The sequence below is a fragment of the Stegostoma tigrinum genome, chromosome 3, assembly GCF_030684315.1.
Source record: "Stegostoma tigrinum isolate sSteTig4 chromosome 3, sSteTig4.hap1, whole genome shotgun sequence".
Lineage (NCBI taxonomy): Eukaryota > Metazoa > Chordata > Chondrichthyes > Orectolobiformes > Stegostomatidae > Stegostoma > Stegostoma tigrinum.
Window position 1 is genome coordinate 106007893 of NC_081356.1, and position 27167 is coordinate 106035059.

General features: G+C 44.5%; 1 protein-coding gene across 3 annotated transcripts in view; it reads left to right on the forward strand.

Moving 5' to 3' along the window:
• iqgap2 (IQ motif containing GTPase activating protein 2) overlaps window positions 1–27167 on the forward strand; it is a 328015-nt gene that overhangs the window by 172010 nt on the left and 128838 nt on the right. For all 3 annotated transcript variants that reach the window (XM_048527158.2, XM_048527159.2, XM_059644808.1), the window contains 3 exons: window positions 25799–25866; window positions 26018–26131; window positions 26436–26614. In XM_048527158.2, coding sequence (XP_048383115.1) covers window positions 25799–25866; window positions 26018–26131; window positions 26436–26614 — 361 coding nt within the window. The remainder of the gene's footprint in view (window positions 1–25798; window positions 25867–26017; window positions 26132–26435; window positions 26615–27167) is intronic.

The following is a 27167-nucleotide window of genomic DNA, read 5'->3' on the forward strand; positions in this document are numbered from 1 at the left end:
CTGTAATATGAGATCTAAGTGCAGCACACCAGGCCCTTGGTCTGGTTTGGGTTCTGTATGCTTTAGTGCAAGCCCTGATGCTTTCAACATTTACAACAATACCAGGATTTACTACTTATAATTATACATTCTGTTATATGTTACAGAAGATGTTTCACAAGATGAAAACCAAGTGTAATTGTGGTTATATTTTCACCGCATTAGTTTTCAGTTCTACAATTTACACTTTTCTTAAAAAAAAATGCTGGAAGCATTTAATTTCCTTCATTGATTACCATTTAGTTTGTTTCTCACTGCTGACCAAAACAGTGTTGACACAGTTACTTGTAACTATTATTAGCAAGTTTTAGTTTCAAAATGGCATTTTGGAACAAATTATTACTTGTGTAAAAACTCCTCCTTTGAGTACATATTATTCTACGTATGTTTAACTTTATTTTGCCTTTACTGGCTGAATTTAAAGTGCTGGAATAAAAACAAATAAATACAACTGCATGAATAGGTTTTTTGTTTTCCCATTGCCCTACATAACCATCCTGAGGTTTCATGACAATATTGTTAATTAATGCTGAGTCAACAGAGTAAATGTGAATTATCTGCTTATACTGTCTACAAGCTGATTTGACACAGTCCTGGCTGTCATACAGGACTAATACAGTCAACAGGCTGTGGAAATTCTCAAACTATCACCCAGAGTTGGATTTAAATTTGCATCACAATGATGAAAGAAAGTGTCTAACACCTTTAAAAGGCACTCATTCTTTTAATCGTTATTTGGGTGGAGGTAGATGTTGCAATGTTTATTTACTAAGTGAATGATGAGAGAGCTCAGCTATTTAGCAACCAACTGCCAGTTGTGGCAGTGTTGAAGCGAGCTCAGGTCAGGAAATGTTCTTTGTAATTAAGGCAGGACTTCGATGCTAAATAGCTAGCATCAGTGACTACTGGGTGGGGCACAGATTCCTGGAATTCTTTGAATGCAGAAAGATACCATTTGGCCCAACATTTCAGCACTGACTGAGTGAGCAATGTAGCTTGATGCTCAGATCTTGCCTTTCACCCTATTCCCTGCACATTGTTTCTATTCAAGTAATCATCCAGTGTCATCTTGAATCCCTTGATTGAAACTGCCTCCACTATGTTTCCAGACAGTGCAATTTAGACTCCATTCACTCGCTGCATTAAAATGTCTCTCACAATGCAATTGTTGCTTTTGCAAATAATTTTAAATCAGTGTCCCCTCATTTTCAAGCCCTTTACAAGTGGGAACAGTTTCTCTCTCTCTCTCCATCCCCCCTCTCTCTCTCTTCCCCCCACCCCGCTCTCTCTCTCCTCTGCTCAGTCCGTTTGTGGGTTTTGAAACCTCTGTCAAATTGCCTCTTCGTCGTCTTCTGTCCAAGTCGGTACTTCCCGAATCTGTCTCTGTAACTGAAGTTTCTCGGGAACTATTCTTGCAAACCTTTTCTGCGTTCTCTCCAACGTGTTTGGAATACCGCGTGCAGATCTAGCCATCACAGCACGAGAAGGACACCGATGCTCGAGAGAGATTACAGAGAAGGTTTACCAGATGTTGCCTGATCTCAAAGGTTTTAGTTGTGGAGAGAGGCTGGATAAACTCAGATTGATTTCACTGGAAAGACAGAGGCTGAGGGCCGAACTGAAAGAGGCCCACAGAAGTATAACAGGCATGAATAGAGTGGATAGTCAGAGGCTTTTTCCCAGGATGGAAATGACAACTGCAAGAGGGCACAAGTTCAGAGTGAGAGGGGGGGTAAGTTCCCCTTTTTCCCCTGAAATTTTTCACACAAGATAGTGGGTGCCTGGAACACACTGCCCATGGAAGAGGTGGAAACAGGCACATTAATGATGTTTAAGGCATTTCATGACAGAGACATGAACAGAAGAATAGATACCAGGCATGGGCAATTAGTAGTGGGTTTAAATAAGGATTAGGAATCAACGCAGGTTTGGTGGGCCAAAGGGCCTGTTCCTGTGCTGTATTATATTGTATTGTATTGTATCTTTGCTAAAGTATGTCACCCAGAGCATCATGCTGTACTCCATTTTTGATTAAGGGGAGTATCACAGCAGTAGTCAGAGATGAAATAACTGAGCGATTATCCAGTGTGGCTTTGTGGGTGGAACCAAGAAACAAGATGGGGATCGGTAATGTTATTAGGGTTGTACTACGGCCCCCAAAATAGTCAATGGGAATTAAAGGATCACAAATGCAGGGAGATGGTAGCGACTTGGAGGAGCAACAGGGTTGTCATAGTTGAGGATTTTAATTTTCCTAACATTGACTGTGAGTGCCATAGTGCTAAGGGCTTAGATAGGGTGGGATTTGTTAAATGTATTTAGGAAAGTTTCCTCAAGCAGTGTGTAGAGGGTCCTACTTGGGAAGGACAGGTGACTGAGGTAACAGTGGGGGAGCATCTTTGGGACCAGTGACCGTGGCTGTACTAATTTAGAAAAAGACAAAACTGGTCCACAGGTTCAAGTTCTAAATTGGGGCAAGGTGAATTTTGATGAAATTAAGCAGGAACTTACAAGGGTTGGTTGGAATAATTTGTTTGCAGGCACAGGGACCTCTGGCAAGTTGGAGGCCTCAAAGGTGTGAAAGCTAGAGTTCAAGATCTTTCTATTCCTGTGAGGATGAAGGGCAAGATTGGCAGGAGTAGGGAACCCTGGATGACAAGATATTGAGGCTATGACCAGAAATAAGGAGGCATGGCTCAGGAACAGGCAGTTGGAATCAAGGGAATCCTTGGAGATACATAGAAGATACAGGAGTTTACTGAAGAAGGGAATCAGGAGGGTGAAAACATGGCATGAGACAGCTTTGGCCGAAAAAATTAAGGTGCATCCAAAGAGATTCTTTTAGTGTATTAAAGGAAAAAGAATGACTAGAGGGAGAATAGGACCCCTCAAGGACCAAAGTGGACATGTATCTGTGGAACCACAGGAGATGGGTGAGGTCTTCAACGAATATTTCTCTTAGAACATAGAACATAGAACAGTACAGCACAGAACAGGTCCTTCAGCCCACAATGTTGTGCCGACCATTGATCCTCATGTATGCACCCTCAAATTTCTGTGACCATATACATGTCCAGCAGTCTCTTAAATGACCCCAATGACCTTGCTTCCACAACTGCTGCTGGCAACGCATTCCATGCTCTCTCAACTCTCTGCGTAAAGAACCTGCCTCTGACATCCCCTCTATACTTTCCACCAACCAGCTTAAAACTATGACCCCTCGTGCTAGCCATTTCTGCCCTGGGAAATAGTCTCTGGCTATCAACTCTATCTATGCCTCTCATTATCTTGTATACCTCAATTAGGTCCCCTCTCCTCCTCCTTTTCTCCAATGAAAAGAGACCGAGCTCAGTCAACCTCTCTTCATAAGATAAGCCCTCCAGTCCAGGCAGCATCCTGGTAAATCTCCTCTGAACCCTCTCCAAAGCATCCACATCTTTCCTATAATAGGGCGCCCAGAACTGGATGCAGTATTCCAAGTGCGGTCTAACCAAAGTTTTATAGAGCTGCAACAAGATCTCACGACTCTTAAACTCAATCCCCCTGTTAATGAAAGCCAAAACACCATATGCTTTCTTAACAACCCTGTCCACTTGGGTGGCCATTTTAAGGGATCTATGTATCTGCACACCAAGATCCCTCTGTTCCTCCACACTGCCAAGAATCCTATCCTTAATCCTGTACTCAGCTTTCAAATTCGACCTTCCAAAATGCATCACCTCGCATTTATCCAGGTTGAACTCCATTTGCCACCTCTCAGCCCATCTCTGCATCCTGTCAATGTCCCGCTGCAGCCTACAACAGCCCTCTATACTGCCAACGACACCTCCGACCTTTGTGTCGTCTGCAAACTTGCTGACCCATCCTTCAATCCCCTCATCCAAGTCATTAATAAAAATTACAAACAGTAGAGGCCCAAGGACAGAGCCCTGTGGAACTCCACTCACCACTGACTTGCAGGCAGAATATTTTCCTTCTACTACCACTCGCTGTCTTCTGTTGGCCAGCCAATTCTGTATCCAAGCAGCTAAGTTCCCCTGTATCCCATTCCTCCTCAGATGCTGCTTGGCCTGCTCTGTATTTACCATGGAGAATGATATGAAGACTTGGGAATTTGGGGAGATGGTGTTGGACGTATAAGAATGTATGAAGGTGGATGTATAAGAAGCTAGGGAGGAACCTGCATGGGCCCTGACTGATATATTTGCATCACCTTTAGCCACAGGTGAGGTCCCAGAGGACTGGAATGTAGCAAATGTTGTGCCTTATTCAAGAAGAGCTGCAGAGAAAAACCTGGGAATTATAGACTAGTGAGCTTAATCTCTATGGTATGTAAGTTATTTGAGAAGATTCTGAGGAATAAGATGTGCATGCATTTATAAAGATAGGGTTTGATTAGGATTAGTCAGCATGGCTTTGTGTGTGGGAGATCATGAATCAATTTTGTTAGAGTTCTTTGAAGTGACCAGGAAGGTTAATAAGGGCAGGGTGGTGGATGCAGTCTATTTGGATTTTAGTAGGGCCTTTGATAAGGCTCCATGTGGTAGGCTGCTCCGGAAAGTTAGGTTGCATGAAAGACAGAGAGACGTGGCAAATCGGATACTCTATAGGCTAGGTGGTAGGAAGCACAGTAGTTATAGAAGGATGCTTGACTGACTGGAGGCCTGTGACTAGTGATATTCCTCAAGGATTGGTGTTGGCCCCGTTGCTGTTTGTTATGTATATTGATGATTTTGGATGAGAATGCACAAGGCGTGACTAATTTGCGGATGGCACTAAAATAGGCGGTATCGTGGACAGTGAGGAAGGTTATCAGAAATTGTAGCAGGATCTTGGTCAGCTGGGGAAGTGGGCTGAGAAAAGGCAAATGGAGTTTAACATAGATAAGTGTGAGATATTGCATTTTTTGGAAAGTCAGATCAAGGTTGGAGCTTTATGGTGAATGATAGGGCCTTAAGGAGTGTAGTGGAACAGAGGGACCTTGGAGTTCAGGTGCACGGTTCTCTGAAAGTGGAGTCACAGGTAGACAAGGCAGTGAAGAAGGCTTTTGGCGTACTGGCCTTCATCAGTCAGGGCACTGAGTACAGAAGCTGGGAAATTATGTTGCAGTTGTACAGAATGTTGGTAAGGCTGCACTTGGAGTATTGTATCATAGATAATGGGAACTGCAAATGCTGGAGAATCCAAGATCACAAATTGTGGAGCTGGACAAACACAGGCCAAGCGGCATCTTAGGAGCACAAAAGCTGACGTCTTGGCCCCAGAAGGGTCTCGGCCCGAAACGTCAGCTTTTGTTCTCCTCAGATGCTGCTTGGCCTGCTGTGTTCATCCAGCTCCGCACTTTGCGAACTTGGAATATTGTGTTTTGTTTTGGTCACCTTGCTGTAGGAGGGATACTATTAAACTTGAAAGCATGCAGAAATTTACAAGGATGTTGCAAGGACTCAAGGGACTGAGTTATAGAGACAGGTTGGACAAGCTGGGACATTTTACCTCAGAGCTTAGGAGACTGAGAGGGGATCTTGTCGATGTGTATAAGATTGAGAGGCATGGATAGAACATAGAACATTACAGTGCAGTACAGACCCTTCAGTCCTCTGTTACGCCGACCTGTGAAACCAATCTGAAGCCCATCTAACCTACACTATTCCATTATCATCCATATGTGAATAGGGTGAATTCACTCAGTCTTTCTTCCCAGGGCTGGAAAATTGAGGACTAGAGGGCATCAGTTTAAGAGGGGAAAGAATACATGGGAACCTAAGGGTTAACTTTTTTTGCACAGGGGATGGTACATGTATGGAATGAGCTGCCAGCAGAAGTGGTTGAGGCAGGTATATTAACACCATTTAAAAGGCATTTGGATGAATGCATGGATGGGAAAGGTTTGGAAGGATAAGGACCAAGCACAGGGAAATGGCATTAGCGTGTGGATGTACAATTTTGATCGACATGGACTAGTTTGGGCCAAAGGGCCTGTCTCTCTGCTGTAGGACTCTATAGCTTGATCTTGTTTGCCTGCTTTTGTGCTTTAAGTAGCATGTCATACAATGTAATTCAACATTTCTGTGGTCTCAAATAAAGTTTTCTTTAAAAGACACACAGGTTGGAAGTGTTGTACAGGATTACTTCAGGTTGATGAAGGGTCTAGGCCCGAAACGTCAGCTTTTGTGCTCCTGAGATGCTGCTTGGCCTGCTGTGTTCATCCAGCCTCACATTTTATTATCTTACTTCAGGTTGATTTGGGTTATCATCTGGTCTTTACTCAACACGCACAGACACCAGAATATTTTTGACTGTCCTTGGTACATTGTAAGTTGTAATTTAAACCCACATTGCTATTTACTGTCAAAGATAGCGGCTAATCGGGCACATAGCGGAGAGAGCACTTCTGTCACCAAATGTAATGGGTATTGCTGAAAATGATGGATTCCACAAATTCTTCTGTAAGCAGTGTTGCCCCTGACAGCAGTGACCTGAAGCAGGCACACACAAGCCATCTTTAGACCTGTTTCACTGGTAATCAGCCCAGATACTCTCTTCCCCCTAAGTCTAGTTAGATCATGGCTTGTGAGGGGAATGGCAGAATCCTGTTGTATAATAATGGTTAATTTAGCTTCTACATTATGAGCATGTTCTGTAAATAGCTGCTTAATTGTAAATTATTTTTGAAACCCTACATAACTTGACCTAACTTTTAAAACGTTAAAGAATATTTTAAAATCAGATTTCTGCCTCTTGAAAAATGCATTAGATGATTACAAATGTTTGTTTGCACTCACTATTAGTCAACATTACAGTAACATATGCAAGGATCGGTGATTAGGTCCAGCTATTCACAAAATACATATTCATGACTGGGATGATAGAATCAAGAGAGATCTGTGAGTTTAGAAAAGCATGTTTAAAAAAAACTCCAAGGGATAAAAGCTTTAGGTATAATAAGAACTGCTGATGCAGAGATAACAGTGTGGAACTGGAGGAACCCAGCAGGCCAGGTCCAATGACGTAAATGTGGATTTTAACAATTTCAAGATCTCCCCAACCCTGGCCTCATCCCATGACCAACCCTCCCTCTCATCCCCACCTCCTTGACCTGACGCAACCTGTCCATCTTTTCTCCCACCTATCCGACCCTCCCACCTCACTGACCAATTCCCAGCACTCTGTTCCTGTATTCACCTCTCACTATCCCACCTACCTTCCCCAGCCCCCCTCTCTCTCTCTCTCTCTCTCTCTCTCTCTCTCTCTCTCTCTCTCTCTCTCTCTCTCTCTCTCTATTTTAGATTAGATTCCCCACAGTGTGGAAACAGGCCCTTCAGCCCAACAAGTCCACACCGCCCTTTGGATCATCCCACCCAGACCCATCCCCCTATAACATACACACCCCTGAACACTACGGGCAATTTAGCATGGCCAATCCACCTAGAATGCACATCTTTGGACTGTGGGAGGAAACCGGAGCACCCGGAAGAAACCCACGCAGACACTGGGAGAACGTGCAAACTCTACGCAGACAGTTACCCAAGGCTGCCCTCCCTCACCCTATTTCTGAAGAATGGTCCCGACCCGAAATGTTGACTTTCCTGCTCCTCTGATGCTGCCTGACCTGCTGTGTTCCTCCAGCTCCACAAGATGGTTTAGGACAGTTGGATGAGTGGGTAACTATATGGAAGATACAGCATAACGTGGATAAATGTGAAGTTGACCCCTTGAGAAAAACAGAACGGCAGAATACTTTTTAAATGGCGATGGATTGGGACATGTTGATATACAAATGGACCTCGGTGTTCTTGTATCAGTGATAATGGGAATTGCAGATGCTGGAGAATACAAGATAACAAACTGTGGAGCTGGATGAACACAGCAGGCCAAGCAGCATCTCAGGAGCACAAAAGCTGATGTTTCGGGCCTAGACCCTTCTTCAGAGAGGGGGATGGGGAGAGGGAACTGGAATAAATAGGGAGGGGTGGGGTGGGGGGTGCGGACCGAAGATGTAGAGAAAACAAGATAGGGAGAGAGGAGAGTATAGGTGTGGAGGTAGAAGGGGGATAGGTCAGTCCAGGGAAGATGGACAGGTCAAGGAGGCGGGAAGAGGTGGTAGGTAGGAAATGGAGGTGCGGCTTGAGGTGGGAGGAAGGGACGGGCGAGAAGAAGAACAGGTTAGGGAGGTAGAGACGAGCTGGGCTGGTTTTGGGATGCACTGGGGGAAGGGGAGATTTCGAAGCTTGTGATGTCCACATTGATACCATTGGGCTGCAGGGTTCCCAAGCGGAATATAAGTTGCTGTTCCTGCAACCTTCGGGTGGCGTCATTGTGGCACTGCAGGAGGCCCATGATGGACATGTCGTCTGAGGAATGGGAGGGGGAGTTGAAATGGTTTGCGACTGGGAGGTGCAGTTGTTTGTTGCAAAGTGAGCGGAGGTGTTCCGCAAAGCGGTCCCCAAGCCTCCGCTTGGTTTCCGCAATGTAGAGAAAGCCACACCGGGTGCAGTGGATACAATATACCACATTGGCAGATGTGCAGGTGAACCTCTGCTTGATATGGAAGGTCATATTGGGGCCTGGGATATGGGTGAGGGAGGAGGTGTGGGGGCAAGTGTAGCACTTCCTGTGGTTGCAGGGGAAGGTGCCGGGTGTGGTGGGGGTGGAGGGGAGTGTGGAGCAGACAAGGGAGTCCTGGAGAGTGTGGTCTCTCCAGAAGGCAGACTAGGGTGGGGATGGAAAAATAGCTAGGATAGTGCGGTAGGATTGTAGATGGCGGAAGTGTCGGAGGATGATGCGTTGTATCCGGAGGTTGGTGGGGTGGTATGAGAGAACGAGGGGGATCCGGTGGGGGCGGGGTGTGAGGGATGTGTTGCGGGAAATGCAGGAGACGCGGTCAAGGGCGTTCTCGACCACTGCGGGGGGATATTTGCAGTCCTTGAAGAACGTGGACATCTGGGATGTGCGGGAGTGGAATGCCTCATCCTGGGAGCGGATGCGGTGGAGGCAGAGGAATTGGGAATAGAGGATGGAATTTTTGCAGGAGGGTAGGTGGGAGGAGGTGTATTCTAGGTAGCTGTGGGAGTCAGTGGGCTTGAAATGGACATCAGTTTCTAGCTGGTTACCTGAGATGGAGACTGAGGGGTCCAGGAAGGTGAGGGATGTGTTGGAGATGGCCCAGGTAAACTTGAGGTTGGGGTGGAAGGTGTTAGTAAAGTGGATGAACAGTTCGAGCTCCTCTGGGGAGCAAGAGGCAGCGCCGATACAGTCATCAATGTAACGTAGGAAGAGGTGGGGTTTGGGGCCTGTGTAGGTGCGGAAGAGGGACTGTTCCACGTAACCTACAAAGAGGCAGGCATAGCTTAGGCCCATGCGGGTACCCATGGCCACCCCCTTTGTCTGTAGGAAGTGGGAGGAATCGAAAGAGAATTTCTTCAGGGTGAGGACGAGTTCGGCTAGGCGGATGAAGGTGTCGATGGAGGGGGACTGGTCGGGCCTGCGGGACAGGAAGAAGCGGAGGGCCTTGAGGCCATCTGCATGAGGAATACAGGTGTATAGGGACTGGATGTCCATGGTGAAAATGAGGTGTTGGGGGCCAGGGAATTGGAAGTCCTGGAGGAGGTGGAGGGCGTGGTTGGTGTCACGGACGTAGGTGGGGAGGTCCTGGACCTAAGGGGAGAAAATGGAGACAGATAGTTGGAGATGAGTTCGGTGGGGCAGGAACAGGCTGAGACAATGGGTCGACCAGGGCAGGCAGGTTTGTGGATTTTGGGAAGGAGCTAGAAACGGGCCGTGCGGGGTTGAGGAACAGTGAGGTTGGAGGCTGTGGGTGGGAGGTCCCCTGAGGTGATGAGGTCATGGATGGTGTTTGAGATGATGGTTTTGTGCTCGGGGGTGGGGTCATGATCACGGGGGCGGTAGGAGGAGGTGTCGGAGAGTTGGCATTTGGCCTCGACGATGTAGATGTCGGTGCGCCATACTACCACTGCGCCACCCACTGCATCCCAAAACCAGCCCAGTTCTTCCCCTCCCCCCACTGCATCCCAAAACCAGCCCAGCCTGTCTCTGCTTCCCTAACCTGTACTTCCTCCCACCCATCCCTTCTTCCCACCTCAAGCCGCTCCTCCATTTCCTACCTACCACCTCATCCCGCCTCCTTGACCTGTCCCCTCCCTACCTCCCCACCGATACTCTCCTCTCTACCTATCTTGTTTTCTCTCCATCTTCGGCCCACCTCCCTTCCTCTCCCTATTTATTGCAGTTCCCTCTCCCCATCCCCCTCTCTGATGAAGGGCCTAGGCCCGAAACGTCAGCTTTTGTGCTCCTGGGATGCTGCTTGGCCTGCTGTGTTCATCCAGCTCCACACTTTGTTATCTCAGTGTTCTTCTATATAGGTTACTGAAAGCAAGCATGCAGATGCAGCAAGTGGTATGTTGGCCTTCATTTCAGCAGGATTTGAGTACAGAAGGAAGGAAGTCTGACTGAATTGCACAGGATCTTGGTGGGATCACACCTGGAGTACCGTGTGCACGCATTGGTCTCCTTTAAACAGGTATATGCGTTCCACAGAGGGAGTGCAGTGCAAGTTCACCAGACTGATTCTTTGAATGGCAGGTTCATTGTATTAGGCAAGATTAGGTTGAATGGATGTGTATTCACTAGAATTCTGTACCACAGAAGGCTACAGAGGCTGTTATTGAATATATTTAAGATAGAAATAGATTGTTAGAGACCAACGACATCAAGGGGTATTAGCAGATTGTGGGGTTACAGCTTTGAGATAGAAGATCAGCCATGTTCATATTGAATAGCTGCACAGGCTCACTTAACTGAATCACCTATGCCTGCTCCTCCAGTTTTAAGTTTGGATCATTTATCTAACCAGACTCACATTGTGGTCTATGTTCCAAATGAGATTCCTACCCTTTATCATGTAGCTTCACTATTATCAGTAATTACCAGTATCCCTCTAATTCCTATCTCCTCCGCATGCTTATCCAACTTATCCTTCACTGCTATTTGCTTCAGCTACCAATTCCTTGTAGCAGGTTCTATACTCTAATCAATTCCTGAGTTTAAAAAGAAGTTCATCCTGAATTCCTTTTGGATTTATTGATTTCCCATACTTATTTTTATAAATATCCAATTTAACAGTAATTCTGAAGGCCAGGAGAGATATGGGGAAATTTATAGCATGGATGCACAATTGGCTAAATAGAAAACTGTTGTAATGAGTGGATGTGTCCCTGCTAGGAAGAAGGTATGATTCCCCAGGACCTGCTACAGTTCTTGAAATACATTAGTGACTTAGGACTGAGGTGTAAGGCATAATTCTGAAACTTGCAGATGACGTGAAGCTTAATAAATAATAAGGAAAATGGTAATTGGCTTCAAGAGGGCATGGGCAGGCTCTAATAGACAGACCTCTGGCTCCAGGGGCATGATTTGCACAGCTACTTTTCCAATAATGGAGACACTCCCCATCCTGGTAAAAAATCTTTAGGTGTGTCAGGTAGTGCTGTCGTTTTTCAATTATGTTTGTCCTTTTGTGGAGTTTTCAACTCCAAAGAAATACTGCAGAAAACTTTTATTTTCGGAGTATTTGTAGTCTGATCAATTTGTGTTCATGAGATGATCTTCATGTCAGCATAACTTCCCTGAATGCATTTAAAATGGTCGGCACAACATTGTGGGCTGAAGGGCCTGTTCTGTGCTGTACTGTTCTATGTTCTATGTCTTTCCCTGCCAAATCCAGCTGAAATTAACTTTATGTTGCTAGATGTGATCTGTCATTTTATTGACTTTTGATGCAGCCTTTGAAAAATGTGCAAATGTTGTCAACTCTGACAAGTTAGAGAATTATGCATTCAAGCAGATGACTGGCGATTGGGTGAGAAGATTATTTGACAGAAAGTCAAAATTTATCTCAATTACAAAGGTGAAATATAAGCAAAGGCTCTGCAATCAACCCCCAAGGCAGGAAACGATTAATGCTTTTTAAGAAATTCCATGTGCACAGCCTAATATTTCTTCTCCATTAATTTCGGTATCAATGGACATAAAATTGCAAGCTGCGTTCCTGCTGTTTCCAAGCTACGCTTGATGCAAATATCAGACTGTTGAATCAGCATGATTGTGAACTAAGGCCAAAAATAAAACATCATTAAGATGCCCATTAGCCAGTGCAAAAAGTAAATTGCTCCAATAACAGCTGTATTGGCTGATGTGTTACTGAGGTATGCTCAGCACCAGTGGTGTTGGATAAATGCACTGTTGTAAATTGAATCCCCACCACGGCTCAGCATATTGTATGAGCTGTTTGGTAGATTTGCAGCCTCCACGACTACCTTTCCTGATGTGGATCCACAGGACCTGTCTGATGAACTCTGGTAGAGGAGTATCACTTTATAGTAGGAGGGGAGGATCGTGTACCAAAAAGATATAGTTTAAAAATGCATGATTTTATTGTTACATGCATTTTAGATGGTTTGAAGTTTTTTTATTCATTTGTGGGATGGGAGTCGCTGGCTGGCCAGCATTTATTGTCCACCCTTAGTTGTCCTTGAGAAGGTGGTGGGGAGCTGCCTTACTGAACCGCTGTAGTCCATGTGCTGCAGGTAGGTCCACACTGCCCTTAGGAAGGGAATTCCAGGATTTTGACCCAATGAAGGAATGACAATATATTTCCAAGTCAGGATGATGAGTGGCTTGAAGGGGGTCTTGAAGGTGGTCTTGCCATGGACCTGTTGCCCTTCTCCTTCTAGATGGAAGTGGTTGTGGGTTTGGAAGGTGCTGTCTGAGGATCTTTGGTGAACTTATGCAGTACACGCTGCTGCTACGGAGTGTCATAGGAGGAGGGAGTGGATGTATGTAGATGTGCCAGTGAAGTGGGCTGCTTTGTCCTGGATATAATATCAAGCTGCTTGAGTGTTGTTGGAGCTGCACCCATCTCAGCAATAGGTGAGTATTCCATCACCCTCCTGTTGCGTGCCCTTTACATGTTGCACAGGCTTTGGGGAGTCAGGAGGTCCGGTACACTCTGCAGTATTCCTAGCCTCTGATCTGCCCTTGTAGCCACTGTTTTTATATGGTGTGTCCATTGTGTTTCTGGTCAATGATGACCCCAAGGTGTAGATATTGGGGGATTTAGTGATAGCAATACCATTGATGTCAAGGGGTCGTAGTTAGATTGACTCTGACTCTTATTGGTGGTGGTTATAGTCAGGCATTTGCACGGCACAAATGTTATTTGCCACTTATCAGCCCAAGGCTAGATGTTGTTCAGATTTTGTTGCATTTGAAGATGGACTGCTTCAGTATCTGAGAAGTTGCAAGTGGTGCTGAACATTGCATGATTATCAGTGACCATCCCCACTTCTGACCTTATGATGGAGGGAAGGTCCTTGATGAAGCAGTTGAAGATGGTTGGGCCTAGAGTACTGTCCTGGAGCTGAGATGACTGACGTCCAACAACCAAACCATCTTATGTGCCAGCTATAACACTGACCAGCAGAGAGTTTGTTCCCCCAATGCCCATTTGATTCTAATTTTGCTTGGGCTCTTTGATACAGCCTTGATGTCATGGGGTGTCACTCTCACCTTACCTCCTGGAATTCAGCTCTTTTGTCCATGTTTGAACCAAGGCTGTAATGAGGTCAGGAGCTGAGTGGCCCTAGTGGAACCGAAACTGGGCATCACTGAGCAGGTTATTGCTGAGCAAGTACAGCTCGATAGCACTGTTGATGACACCTTCCATCACATTACTGATGATCCAGACTGGACTGATGGGGCAGTAATTGGCCTGGTTCTGCTACTGGCATGTCAGCCATTGAAACAAGGTTGATCCCCTGGCTTGATGGTAATGGTTGAGTGGGAGATATGTCAGGCTGTAAGCTTACGGATTGTGCTGGAGTACAGTTCTGCTGTCATTGATAGCCCACAGTGCCTAACGGATGCCTAGTTTGGAGTTGCTAGATCTGTCCCATTTAACACGGTGACAGTACCACACAACATGATGGAGATTATTCTCAATGTGAAGGCGGGACTTCATCTCCACAAGGACTGTGCGGTGGTCACTCTTACTGATATTGTCATGGACAGAAGCATCTGCAGCTGACAGATTGGTAAGGATGAGGTCAAGTATGTTTTTCCCTCTTGTTTTTCCTCACCACCTGCCACAGACCCAGTCTCGCAGCTATGTCCTTTAAGACCCGACCAGCTTGATCAGCAGTGTTGCTGCTGAGCCACTCTTGTTGGTGGACATTGAAATCCCCCACCCAGAGTACATTCTGTGCCCTGGCTATCCTTGGTGCTTCTTCCAAGTGTTGCTCAACATGGAGGAGGACTGATTCATCAGCCAAGGGTGGACAGTGTGTGGTAATCCTTACCCATGTTAAACCTGAAACCAGAAGACTTCATGGGATCTGGGGTCAATGTTGAGGACTCCCAGGGCAACTCCCTCCTGGCTGTCTCCCAAAGTGCTACCTCCTCTGCTGGGTCTGTCCTGTTGGTGAGACAGGATGGTAATGGTGGTTTCGGGACATTGCCTGTAGGATATGATTCCATGAATATGACTATATTGGACAGTTAATTGACTTATCTGTAAGAGAGCTCTTGCCAAATCAACACTAGCCAAGATATTAGCAAGGAGGACTTTGCAAAGTTGGCAGGGCTTTTTCTGCCGTTGTCTTTTCCAGTGCCGAGATTTTGTAGCGATTGGTATAAGAGTGGCTTAGAACATAGAACAGTACAACACAGTATAGGCCCTTCGGCCCACGATGTTGTGCCAAACTTTTACCCTAAATCTAAGGTCTATCTAATCTCTACCCCTACCTTTTACTGTCAACCATATGCCTATCTAATAGACACTTAAATGCCCCAAATGAGGCCGACTCCACTACCGTCTCTGGCAATGCATTGCACACTCCTACCACTCTGAGTAAAGAACCTACCTCCACCCTAGGAAAAGGTCTCTGGCTGTCCACTCTATCTATGCCTCTGATCATTTTGTATACCTCTATCAAGCCACCTGTTATGCTCCGTCATTCTAAAGAGAAAATCCATAGCGCTCTCAACCTTTCCTCGTAAGACCTCCCCTCCGTTCCAGGCAACATCCTGGTAAATTTCCTCTGCACCCTATCCAATGCTTCCACACCCTTCCTGTAATGAGGTGACCAGAATTGGACACAATCCTCCAGATGTGGCCGAACCAGGCTTTTGTACAGCTGGAGCATACCTTCACAAACCTTGAACTCAATCCCTCTATCAATGAAAGCTAACATACCACACGCCGCCTTAACAACTCTATCCACCTGGGTGACAGTTCTCAGGGAACTGTGGACATGAACCCCCAAGATCCCTCTGCTGCTCCACACTGCCAAGAATCTTTCCATTAACCCTGTTTTCTGCTTTCAAGTTTGTCCTTCCAAAATGAATCACCTCACACATTTCAGGGTTAAACTCCATCTGCCACTTCTCAGCCCAGCTCTGCATTCTATCAATGTCCCTTTGTAATCTAGAACAGCCCTCTGCACTGTTCACAACCTGACCCACCTTTGTTTTGTCCGCGAGCTTACTAATCCACCCTTCCACTCCTTCATCCAACTGATTTACACAAGTCACCAAATAGCTTGCTGGGCCATTTCAGAGGAGAGTTGAGAGTCAACCATATTACTGTCAGTCTGGAGTCACAATAAGGCCAGACCAGGTGAGGATGGCAGATCTCTTTCCCTGAAGGACGTTGGTGAACCAGAGAGGTTTTTCCAACAATTGACAATGGTATCATGGTCAATAGTAGACTCTTAATTCCAGGTTTTTTTTTAATTGAACTTAAATTCTACCGTCTGCCATGGCAGAATTTGAGCCGAGGTGTTCAGAGCATTAGCTGAGTTTCTGGAATAATAGTCTACCAGCAATGCCTCTAGCCCCATCACCTCCCCACTCAGAATAAAACAAAAATATAAAGATATAGCCAAGAAGAGTCCATCAGCCCTGACCCAGCTCATCATCAACGATGCCCACGCTGTCATCCCTTCCCTACTGCCTAGCTGCCAACTACCCCTGTCGATGTCGCTGTGATGCCTTTCTGCACAGCTTTGCTGCCACCAGCATTAGACCCAACCAACAACCAAGTCACTGATTTTCAAGTGCCATCTTTTGCCACTGGGCGCACCTCGCTGACATTGCCTCCAGTGTAACAGCTGCCAGTTCTGATGCCAGGTCCCATGCTCGCCCCATGATATGTAAATAAAGGCTGACTCGAATCACAGTGAGCCCGGTCACCACTGCCACGAGGTTTACGCTGCGGTTCATCACTGCTGCTAATGCTGTCCCAGCTCAAGACAAGAGGTACATAAAATGAAAAAAGATAAATAGAACCAAAGAAAGAGGCACAAAGTGGTTGAAGCAGACGAGCCCTGACTCAGGAGCCTTACTCTGGCAGTATCTTGAGGAGTTTATTGCATGATAGCAACTATGTTCAAATGACATTGATATGATAGACGTTGTTACTGAGATGATGAGAGAGGCTTTGATGTTCCTTTTACTACTTTGCGATCTGCAGCTGTTCCTCTGCCGGAATCCACCAATAACTCTTTAAATCATTTCACCCTTCTACAATTCCATTAATGCTAGCACGGATATATTTGTGCCATATTTTTCTTGCTTGAGTTTGAGCCCCGTTAGCATGGAACTCTTGTTTTAGGCTGTCTCTTGGCAAATAATTAACAATCGCCGTCAAACCAGGCCTGCCTGATCCAGGTGTTCATGGAGCTCTTACTAGACCAGCGGAAAGTTCTGATATTGCGATAATCCTTTTTCCTCAAGCAATGTCACCAAAAACGGGAGCAATGTTGTTTCCCAGTTGTTTCTTGGAAGCGTTTACCTGCATAAAGTCAATTACTTTACTCCAGGAACAAAAAATAAACCAATTAAGGAAAGTATTTTGAGGCATTCTGAGGCAGCAAGGCATGATGCAACCCAGTCAATCGAGCTAGTAATTATACATTTCAAAGGCTGCCAGGAGCCATTAAGATTAAAGGTTTATTTCTAAGTATTGTAGGGCTGGTCTTTACGTTACAAAGTTTCTTTATTGTAATTGTTGCTGAAGAGCCTTTGCAGGAGCTCTCAATCTGAGGAGCTGGTTCTTTGCCCGAGTGCAGTTGCGTAAGAATCTACTAAAACAGTCATAGTTCACTCTGTCGTGTGGTAATTACTTCCACATTGACCGCTAATCAAAATCTCGAAAATAATTTTGAACTAGAGATGTGTGAAATGTTCTTATCTTTGAAAGATGAGCGTTTCTGATGCAGTGTCTCAAAATAGGAAGGTGGTGCCATCTTGTGGTGTTGTGACTATTTTGTTTTTTGAGCAAAGGAGGAATTTGCAATCTACTCTACCTTAAACTACTTTGAAATCATGGAGTTATTTTTGAGACTTAGTCAAAGTGGATATGCAGACATTCTCACTGCAGCCAGTTTGCACCCTGGAGGATTGTGCAAACAGCAAATAAACAGTCTTTTAAATAATACATAAAAAAACAGAAATGTGAATGCTGGAAATCTCAAACTAAGGCAGAAATCACTGGAAAACCTCATCAGGTCTGGCAGCATCTGTGCAGGGAAAGCAGAGCTAACATTTCTGGTTCAATGATCCTTCAGAATGAGTAGCAACTAGGACTTGGTGTGTTTATTTTAATGACTGGGAGTGGGGGAAAATGAGTGAGCAGATAGTGGTGGTGGCAGAGCCCGGAGAGAGAGGTTAAAAGTTAGGCGGGTGAAAGGATTGTTGGTAGTAAGCCAGGGAAGAAGAAAAGCTAGATATGTGATAATAGGATGACAAGTTGGTGAAAATGGTTTAGCTTTGCTGAAAATAGCGCATATCATCACAGGACCTGGAGCGTGGGGGTGGGTGAATGACGTAGAGGTGCTCTAAAATTATTAAACTTGATGTTGAGCCCTGCAGGGACTTCCCAAGCAGAAGATGAGATGCTGTTCCTCCAGCTTGCATTGAGCTTCACAGGAGCACTGCAGCAAGCCTGTGATGGAGATGTTAACCCGGGAATAGTTGCTTTTTCACGTAGCAAACAACTGGAAACCTGAGATCATGTTTGCAAATAGAATGCACGTGTTGCAAAAAGCATTCACCCAGTCTGCATTTCATGTATGGTGGAGACCGTGTTGTGAGCAAAGACGACAGTAGACTGGATTGAGTGAAGTGCATGTAAATCATTGCTTCACCTGAGCCTTGGATGTAGAGAAGGGAGGAAGTAAACAGGCAAATGTCACACCTTCTGTGATTGCAGAGGAAGATGTGATGGTGTGAGAAAATGTTGGAAGTGGACTAGGAGGGAGTGGTCCCTGTGAAACGCTGATGAGGAGGGGAGGGAGGGGAATTTCTATCTGATGGTGACATCCCGCTGGAGGTGGTGCACATGGTGGCTAATGACCCTTTGGATGCAGATGCTGGTGGGATAGAATATGAGGAGAAGTGGGGCTCTCTCGTTATGGGAGAGGAGAGAAGGAGTGAGGGTAAGAGTTTGGGAAGTGGGTCAGACATAGCTGGAGGGCCCTGTTGACCATGGTAACACGGAATCCTCTGTTCAGGAAAAAGCTGGACAGTCACTTAATTAGTATTCAGTAGTACTGACCAAGACATGGGAAGTCTGTTCCTGTTCAGACTGCAGTAGGGGATCTTTTACATCGAATTGTAATTGTTTAAACCTCTACTGCATGATGTACAGCACATGTACTAAATAATGATGCAACAATCGGTTGACACTTAAATTAGCTTTTAGAGTCCCATTAGCAACTTCTGCTTAATTTTTGACAAGCTGTTTTTCAACATGGACTGTACATTCATTGCATATGTTTTATCAGTGTCAGTTATTTTGAGTCGACGGACGATACCAAGGTGGGTCAGGTTGTGGACAGTGTGGAGGGCTGTTCTAGGTTACTAAGGGACATTGATAGGATGCAGAGCTGGGCTGACAAGTGGCAGACTGAGTTTAACCCTGAAATGTGTGAGGTTATTCATTTTGGAAGGACAAACTTAAAAGCAGAATACAGGGTTAACGGAAAGATTCTTGGCAGTGTGGAGGAGCAGAGGGATCTTGGGGTTCATGTCAGCAGTTCCCTGATGGCTGCCACCCAGGTGGATAGAGTTGTTCAGAAGACATGTGGTGTGTTAGCTTTCATTGACGAGGATTGAGTTCAAGGGTCATGAAGTTATGCTCCAGCTGTACAAAAGCCTGGTTCAGTCACATCTGGAGGATTGTGTCCAGTTCTGGTCACCTCATTACAGGAAGGGTGTGGAAGCATTGGAAAAGGTGCAGAGGAAATTTACCAGGATGTTGCCTGGAATGGGGGAAAGGTCTTACGAGGAAAGTTTGAGAGAGCTGGGGCTTTTCTCTTTAGAACAACGAAGGATAAGAGGTGACTTGATGGAGGTGTACAAAATGATCAGAGGTATATCTAGAGTAGACAGCTGGAGACTTTTTCCTAGGGTGGAGGTGACTTTTATGTTGAGGACATAGTTTTAAAGTGAGTGGAGGTAGATATGGGGGAGACATCAGAAGTAGGCTGTTTAGTCAGAGTGTGGTAGGGGCGTGGAATGCCTTGCCAGAGAGGGTAGTGGAGTCGGTCTCATTAGGGGCATTTTAAACAGCTATTAGATAGGCATTTGGATGATAGTATAAGATAGCAGTGGAGGCTAGACAGCCCTTAGGTTTAGGGTAAAAGTTCAGCACAACATCGTGGACTGAAGGGTCTGCACTATGCTATACTGTTCTATGTTCTGTGAGTCAGATCTCATGCTTCCTGTAATGGAAGAACTAATATTACAGTCGTCAGGTCCATGTGTTCTAAAACTTTTGGCTTTGTGTTGAGCTGTCCATCCTTAAGTATTATTTCCTATGGGTCTATGTACTTGGCTCTTAATCAATATCTTGCTGAAGTAAAAAGACATATGTTAAAATCTTATGAACAACTGAGACTATTAATTTTTTTTTCATATTCATTAATTGTGTCATTTTGCCTTATCTTGATCTGGCAACACAAATGTACTATGTTCACTGTAAAATCAACTCTGCCTCATAATATAATGACTTATTTATTCAGGAAATGCGGGCTTGGCAGGCTGTGCCAGCATTTATTGCCTGTCCCTAGGTGCCCTGAAGAAGGTGGTGATGAACTGTCTTTTTCAACTGCCATAGCCTGTATAATGTGGGTAGACCCACGATGCTGTAAAGGAGTGCGCTTCAGGATTTTAACCCAGTGACTCATTGAAGGAACTGCAATGTAGCTCCAAGTCAGAACGGTGAGTAGTTTGGAGGAGAACTTGCAGGCAGTGATGTTCCAATATGCCTGCTGCCTTTGACCTCCTAGATGGTGCTGGTTGAGTATTTGTGTACAGTTTGGAATCTAGAAAGTCTTGATGAATTTTTGCAGTGCATCTTGTAGACTGTACACACTGCTGCTGAGCCCTGCTGCGCCGGGAGTGAAAACTTGTCGATCTGGTGCAAGCCAAGTGGGCTGCTTTGTTTTGAATGGTGCTAAACTTCTTCAGTGTTGTTGAAGCTGCATCCACTCAGACAAGTCAGGTGTGCCTGTCACACTCCTGATTTTTGCTTTGCAGCTGGTGGATAAGCTTTGGGGAGTCAAAAGATGACTTACTCTCTACACGATTCCTAACCTTTGACCTGCTTCTGTAGTCACTGTGCTTATGTGGCTAGTCTGTCATATAATATCTTATAAAGAAAGAAAGGGAATTTCCTCCTACCTGATCAGTGTGACACTGTCTTGTGTGGTTTGGCTGCTTTTCAGGTAGCAGCATAGTTCCTAACAGGGTCTTTTTTTTTCCTTTTTTATGTTCTCTAGCAGCATTAGCTCCCCAGGTAAGTATCCAAAATCCTGTTGTAGGGGCAGCACGGTGGCTCAGTGGTTAGCACTGCAGCTTCACAGCGCCAGGGACCCGGCTTCAATTCCAGCCTTGGGCGACTGTCTGTGTGGAGTTTGCACATTCTCCCTGTGTCTGCATGGGTTTCCTCCGGGTGCTCCGGTTTCCTCCCACAGTCCAAAGATGTGCAGGCTAGGTGGATTGGCCAGGCTAAATTGCCCATAGTGTTCAGGGGTGTGTGGGTTATCGGGGGATGGGTCTGGGTGGGATGCTCTAATGGGCAGTGTGGACTTGTTGGGCCGAAGGGCCTGTTTCCACGCTGTAGGGAATCTAGTCTAAAAAGAGGGGGGAACAGAAAGGTATTCAGAAGTTAAATGTTAGATATTCACAGCTGATAGTTTTTAGTTGGTCCAAGTGTGACGCTAATCCCGGTGAGTAGAAAGTGTTCCATTACACTCCTGACTTGTGCCTTGCAGATGACAGGAACCAACAGGTAAGTTACATAATCCTCTTGCCACATTATTTGTACGGCTGGTCTAGTTCCATTTCTGATTAGTGGTAGCTTCCAGGATGCGGGGAAAATCAACAGAATTAGTGGGAGATGGCTCAATGGTTCAGTGACACCCTTTTTTGAAGGTGGTCATTGCTTGAATTATGTGTGGCACCAATGTTATTTTCCACTGTTCTGCTCAAGCCAAGTTGTTGCCCAGATCATCTACAAGTGGGTACGTTGCTGCTTCTGAACCTAATGTGCTGAGAACATAAGGAGTTAATAGTGTCAGACATGTTTCTGATCTTGTGATGGAGGGAGGTCATTGATAAAGCAGCTGAAGATGGTTTGGCTCTGAACAATAGCTTGAGGTACTCCTGTGATGTTCTGGCACTGAGATGATTGACCAACCAACAGCCACTACCAGCTTCCTGTCTGCTGGTTCTGACTCGAGCTGCTGGAGTGATTCCCTTGATTCCCGTTGCTATGGCTTCATGATGCAATACGTTGCCAAATACTACCAAGATCTCAAGAGCAATCGCTGTCTGGTAACCTCTAAATTTCAGGCTCCTTAGTCCATGTTTAGACCAAAACTGGAATGAAGCCAGTAGTGATATGGTTGTGGCAGAACTGAGCATCAGTGAGCGGGTTATTGCTGTGTAAATACTGCTTGATAGCGCTGTCGATGACACTTTTATCTGTTTACTGATGGTGGGAATTAAGCCAATCCTTAATCTGTGGATGAATGGTTTGCTGCACAGGAGTGTAACAAATATGACACTGTAAAGAGGCTAAGAGAGCTTGTTATTACAATGCAGTGCTGTTAATTTAGAGCGTTTTTACATCTCATCTACCTTGAATACTTGTTCTTGTCATCTTTGAAGGCTATGATTTTTGTAAAGTAGGGTTAGTAGTGTGTTAGGCTCTGAAAGGTAAAACCTGAAAAGCGCAGAATCTATAATGAAGGTGACTTGTTGTGAATTGGCACATTGCGATAAAATCAGATTAATTACAATGCTAACATGTAAACTGTCTAATAGTGCCAAAAAAGCAGGATTTCACACTGTAAATTATTGTTTGAAATATGATGTGATAGTATTTCTTCTCAAACAGAATTATGACTGAGGGATGAGAGTTGGCGAGGATATTGGGAGAATTTGTAGCTGCCCTTATTGTGCCATGGGATTATTAAGATTCATTAGGATAGATAGAAGATAGGATAGATGTTTCTGCTGGTAGCACCTCTGTTCACCCAAAGCGTGACTTTCTGCTTAGAATTTCCTAATCAGAGATAAGACCATAACACAGAGGAGTTGGCCATTCAGTCCATCAAGTCTGCTCTGCCATTTGATGAGATCATGACTGATCTGATAATTCTCCGCTTTCCTGTCTTTTCACAATACCCTCAATTCCCTGACTGATCAAAACTGGGATAGACAGATTTTTAAATAAACTAAACCTCTCTGCCTCTATAACCCTCGTGGGTAAAGAATTCCACACATTCATAACCCTCTGTCTCTTTGACTCTCTCTAATGTGGGTGGGTCCCATGCTCTGAGATTATGCCCTTGGTGGTAGACTTTCCCACAAAAGCAAACAACCTCTCTGCATCTACCCTGTCAAGTCCCGTAAGAACCTTGTATGCTTTAATAAGGTCCGTCTTATTCTTCTAAACTTCTAATGATTGCAAGTGCAACCAGCTCAACCTATCCTCAAAAGGTCAGCCCTCAAGACCTGACATCACCTTAGTGAACCTCCCCAGACTGCCTCCAATGATCCCATATCTTTCTTTAGAAATGTGGCCCCAGGCTGCTCACAGCATTCCAGGAGAGATCTAACTAATGCTTTGTATAGTTTTAGCCAGACTTCCCTAATCTTGTGCGCCATTCATTTTGAGGAAAATAATACCAACATTCCATTTGTCTTCCCTATTACCTACTAAACCTAGATGCTACTTCTTTGTTATTCAAGCACAAGGACCTCAAATCCTTCTGCTCTGCAGCTTTCTACAGTCTTTCTCCATCTAGATATTCAGCTCCTCTATTCTTTCTGCCAAAGCGCATCACCTCATGTTCTCTGACATTTACATTCTATCTGCCAATCTTTTTGCCCACTCCCTTAACCTGTGTATGTCCCTCTGCATGGTGTGTTTGAGCCACCCTCACAACATACCTTCCCATCTATTTTTTCTGTCATCACTAAACCTGGCTATGGTACATTCATTTTACTCATCCAAGTCATTAATGCATACTGGAAATAATTATGATCCCAGCGCTAGCGCCTGTTGTATTTTTCTAGTTGCAGGCTGCCACCCTGAAAGTGCCCTCCTTATCCCAACCCTTTGTTTTCTATTAGTTAACTTATCCTTTATCCATGTTGATGACGCCATCAAATACCAAAGGCTCTTGTCATCTTATGTGAGGGCGCTTGGTGCTGAGAGCAGGCCAGTGAGGTGGCGATGGTGGTGAGATCGGGCCTTTCACATGGCATTGGCAGCAGTCTGTTGGGTGTCCTGGCGATTGGAGCGGTGCCTATACCTTTGTGGAGACGGGACTTGGGACTCTGAGATCTGGACTTTTCTTTTTCTCTTGCTTACCTTTCGGCTGAGTTAAATCTTTTAATTCTGGCTTTTGTAACTAAGTGGGCACCGGTGAATGGCAACTTTATGCACTTTTTGCTGTACTTATGTATTCCTGTACTTCAGACATGTGACAAATAAGTAAATAAATCTGAGTAGACTAATGCGCACTGCTGTAGGCCCTAGTAAAGATGTGATGCTCACTACCAGTTGGTCAATCATCCTTGTCCGCTCTTTTTACATTCTGCCAGAGGGATCAAGATCGCTACAGAGTAGCTGGTGGTGGCTCACATTGGACTCACTAATTTGGAAAGAGAAGAACAAATAGTAAACTCCTTTTTCAAAATAACGTGTGGACTCCAGGGTATGAGCTATCATCCTCCCCTTCTGTTCTTGTACTGATCTCCTCTATTTGCAAATTAATTGGATTAAGTGCATCTAGATGGGTTACCCTTCTTCAGATGATCAGGATACGGACTTGATCGGCCAAATGGCCTATTTCCACACTACAGAGATTCTATGATTTTTATGAACTGTATAGAAAGTTCTAGATGTTCTCCCAGAATTTGCCATGAATCAGTTTTCTCTTGTTCACCTCCCAGGAGATGATATTGTTAGTGAATGGATGCATAGTGCACCATTAACTAATGCATTGGACTTAAATAAGGCTGCTGAACCTCTTGCCTGTTAATATTTACCATGAATGAGGATTTATTTTAGGTATCAACAGAAACAGTAGTATTCCACTGTAATGAGAGCAATGTAGGACAGGAAAGTTTTTTTAACTGGTGAGTGGAGCTGGAAAAGCATGGCCAGTCAGACAGCATCTGAGGAGCAGGAAAGTCCATGTTTCGGCCTGAACCCCTTCGTCGGGGCTCTACAGAAATTCATTGATCAGGGCTGTTGCCTCAATGGTTGCTCAGTGCCTTAAATATGCCTTGCGTGAATTGGACACCTCACTGAAAATCTGATTGATGATCACGACATTAGATATGGCGATAGCAGCCAAAATTAAAATGTACTGTCTTTCTTTCTTCGTTTTTGCTCAGTTTCCATTTTTAAAAGTCATGATATCAGCAGTTCAGTGACATGATCACTCCATTTTAAACTATTCTATTAAACTATTGAGACACATAAAATAATCAGAGGGTTAGATAGGGTAGTTAGGGAGAGACTTTGCCCTAGGATGGTGACGGCAAGCACGAGGCGGCATAGCTTTAAATTGAGGGGTGAATGATATAGGACAGATGTCAGAGGTAGTTTCTTTACTCAGACAGTAGTAAGGGAATGGAATGCTTTGCCTGCAACGGTAGTAGATTCGTCAACTTTAGGTACATTTAAATCGTCATTGGACAAGCATATGGATGTACGTGGAATAGTGTAGGTTAGATGGGCTTCTGATTGGTATGACAGGTCGGCACAACATCGAAGGCCGAAGGGCCTGTACAGTACTGTGATGTTCTGTGTTCTATGTTCTGTTCTCTTCCTAACAACGTTGTGGTGTTCCTGTGGAACAGTGATTCGAGAACTCAGCTTATCACCGCCTTCTCAAAAGCAAACAGGGTTACACAGCGAATGCTGGCGTTACCACTGAAACTCGCATCCTCTGCAAGAATATAATGGATATTATTTGAAATCTAAACTAATCAACATTATGCAGTTATAAAAAGCATGTTCTGTGCTCAATAGTTCAGTTCAATGTACTTGTGTCAATAACACAATTTATTTCACAGATGTCATTTTCTTTTCTCTGGTCTGAATGTGAAAATGGGGATGAGCATGAATGTATTACTTTTGTGTTTGATTTCATTGCAGTTTATACCTGTTTAAACTTGGGATTGCCCCTCAAATCCAAGACTTGCTGGGAAAAGTGGACTTTACAGGTGTGTTACTTGCTGTTTTACTCTTGAAACAGTTGCCTGAAAAAGATGCCAATTAAGGAGACTTCCTTCGTGATCATGTTTTAAATTCTGTCTGCAGAGTTTCTTTAGATTTAAGACTATCTGATACGTAAAGTTATATTTTCTCTTGCAGAGGAGGAAATAAGTAATATGCGTAAGGAACTGGAGAAGTATGGTATTCAGATGCCAGCCTTCAGTAAAATTGGTGGAATTCTGGCAAACGAACTTTCAGTTGACGAAGCTGCTTGTACGTATGTGCAATCAATGTCAAATCTTGCATCGGGGGAGTTGTCCCAGGCTCTGGAAAATGAGTTATACCTTGGGAGCCGCTTTCTGTAATGGAAATTAAGCTGTAATAAAGCTGCTAAAGAGTGCTTGGAGCTGAAAATTCTGTTCATTGAAAGGATTTATACTTGATGTTTAATGGCTTTCTCTTTTTTTTCCTTGAAGTGCTTAATTCTTAATTCTAAATTCTAGTTTAGTTTGCAAATATGATAATTCCACAGTGTCATATTTTATGGTTAATTTAGTTTTCTTCTATCCTTATCCAGTACATGCTGCAGTAATTGCAATCAATGAAGCCATATCTCGAGGGAATGCTGAGGAGACCATAAAGGCTTTAATGAATCCAAATGCCATTTTGACTAATATAGAAAACAATTTGGCTCCGGATTACCAAAACAAATTATCTCAGGCCAAACAAACAAAGCAAGAGAGTGCCCAAAGCAAGGTAGGATGTCCTATTCAATGATGGTTGTGCATGTATAAAGCTAAGAATGTCACCTCCTATTGAGTCAGCAATCAATAATAATTGTAAATAGCTTTCCACTGTCTGATTATTCTGGTTTTGTAGCTGAGCTTGATAGATGTTAAAGTTTTTCCACTTTCTCCTAACATATGCCGCAACAGAATTCACTTCCTTTAAAATGTAAGGGTGAAGTGATGACACAGGTAGTGAATTTTAGTGTGCTGTGTTTTAGGATGTGGCCTGTTACGTTTCCCATATAGTCTGACTGTTTGAAGCACTGGTTTGAAATGAGGTTCTTTTGGAGCAACAGAAAGCAGCTCATCGGGAATTTTGATGGGAAGCATCATTTTGTTCTTTGTGTCTAGATTAGTAGATTTTAGACAACCTATTTGCTTCTCCGCCATATTGCTTCTCTCCTCCAGAAGCACATGTTGGACCTGGCTGTCTTGTTATTTTAGTGATTTTTTTTTAAGTGAAAGAGGCATGCATGCCATTTCAGATGATTAAGTTAGGTATCCTTTTAAGATAAAAATCT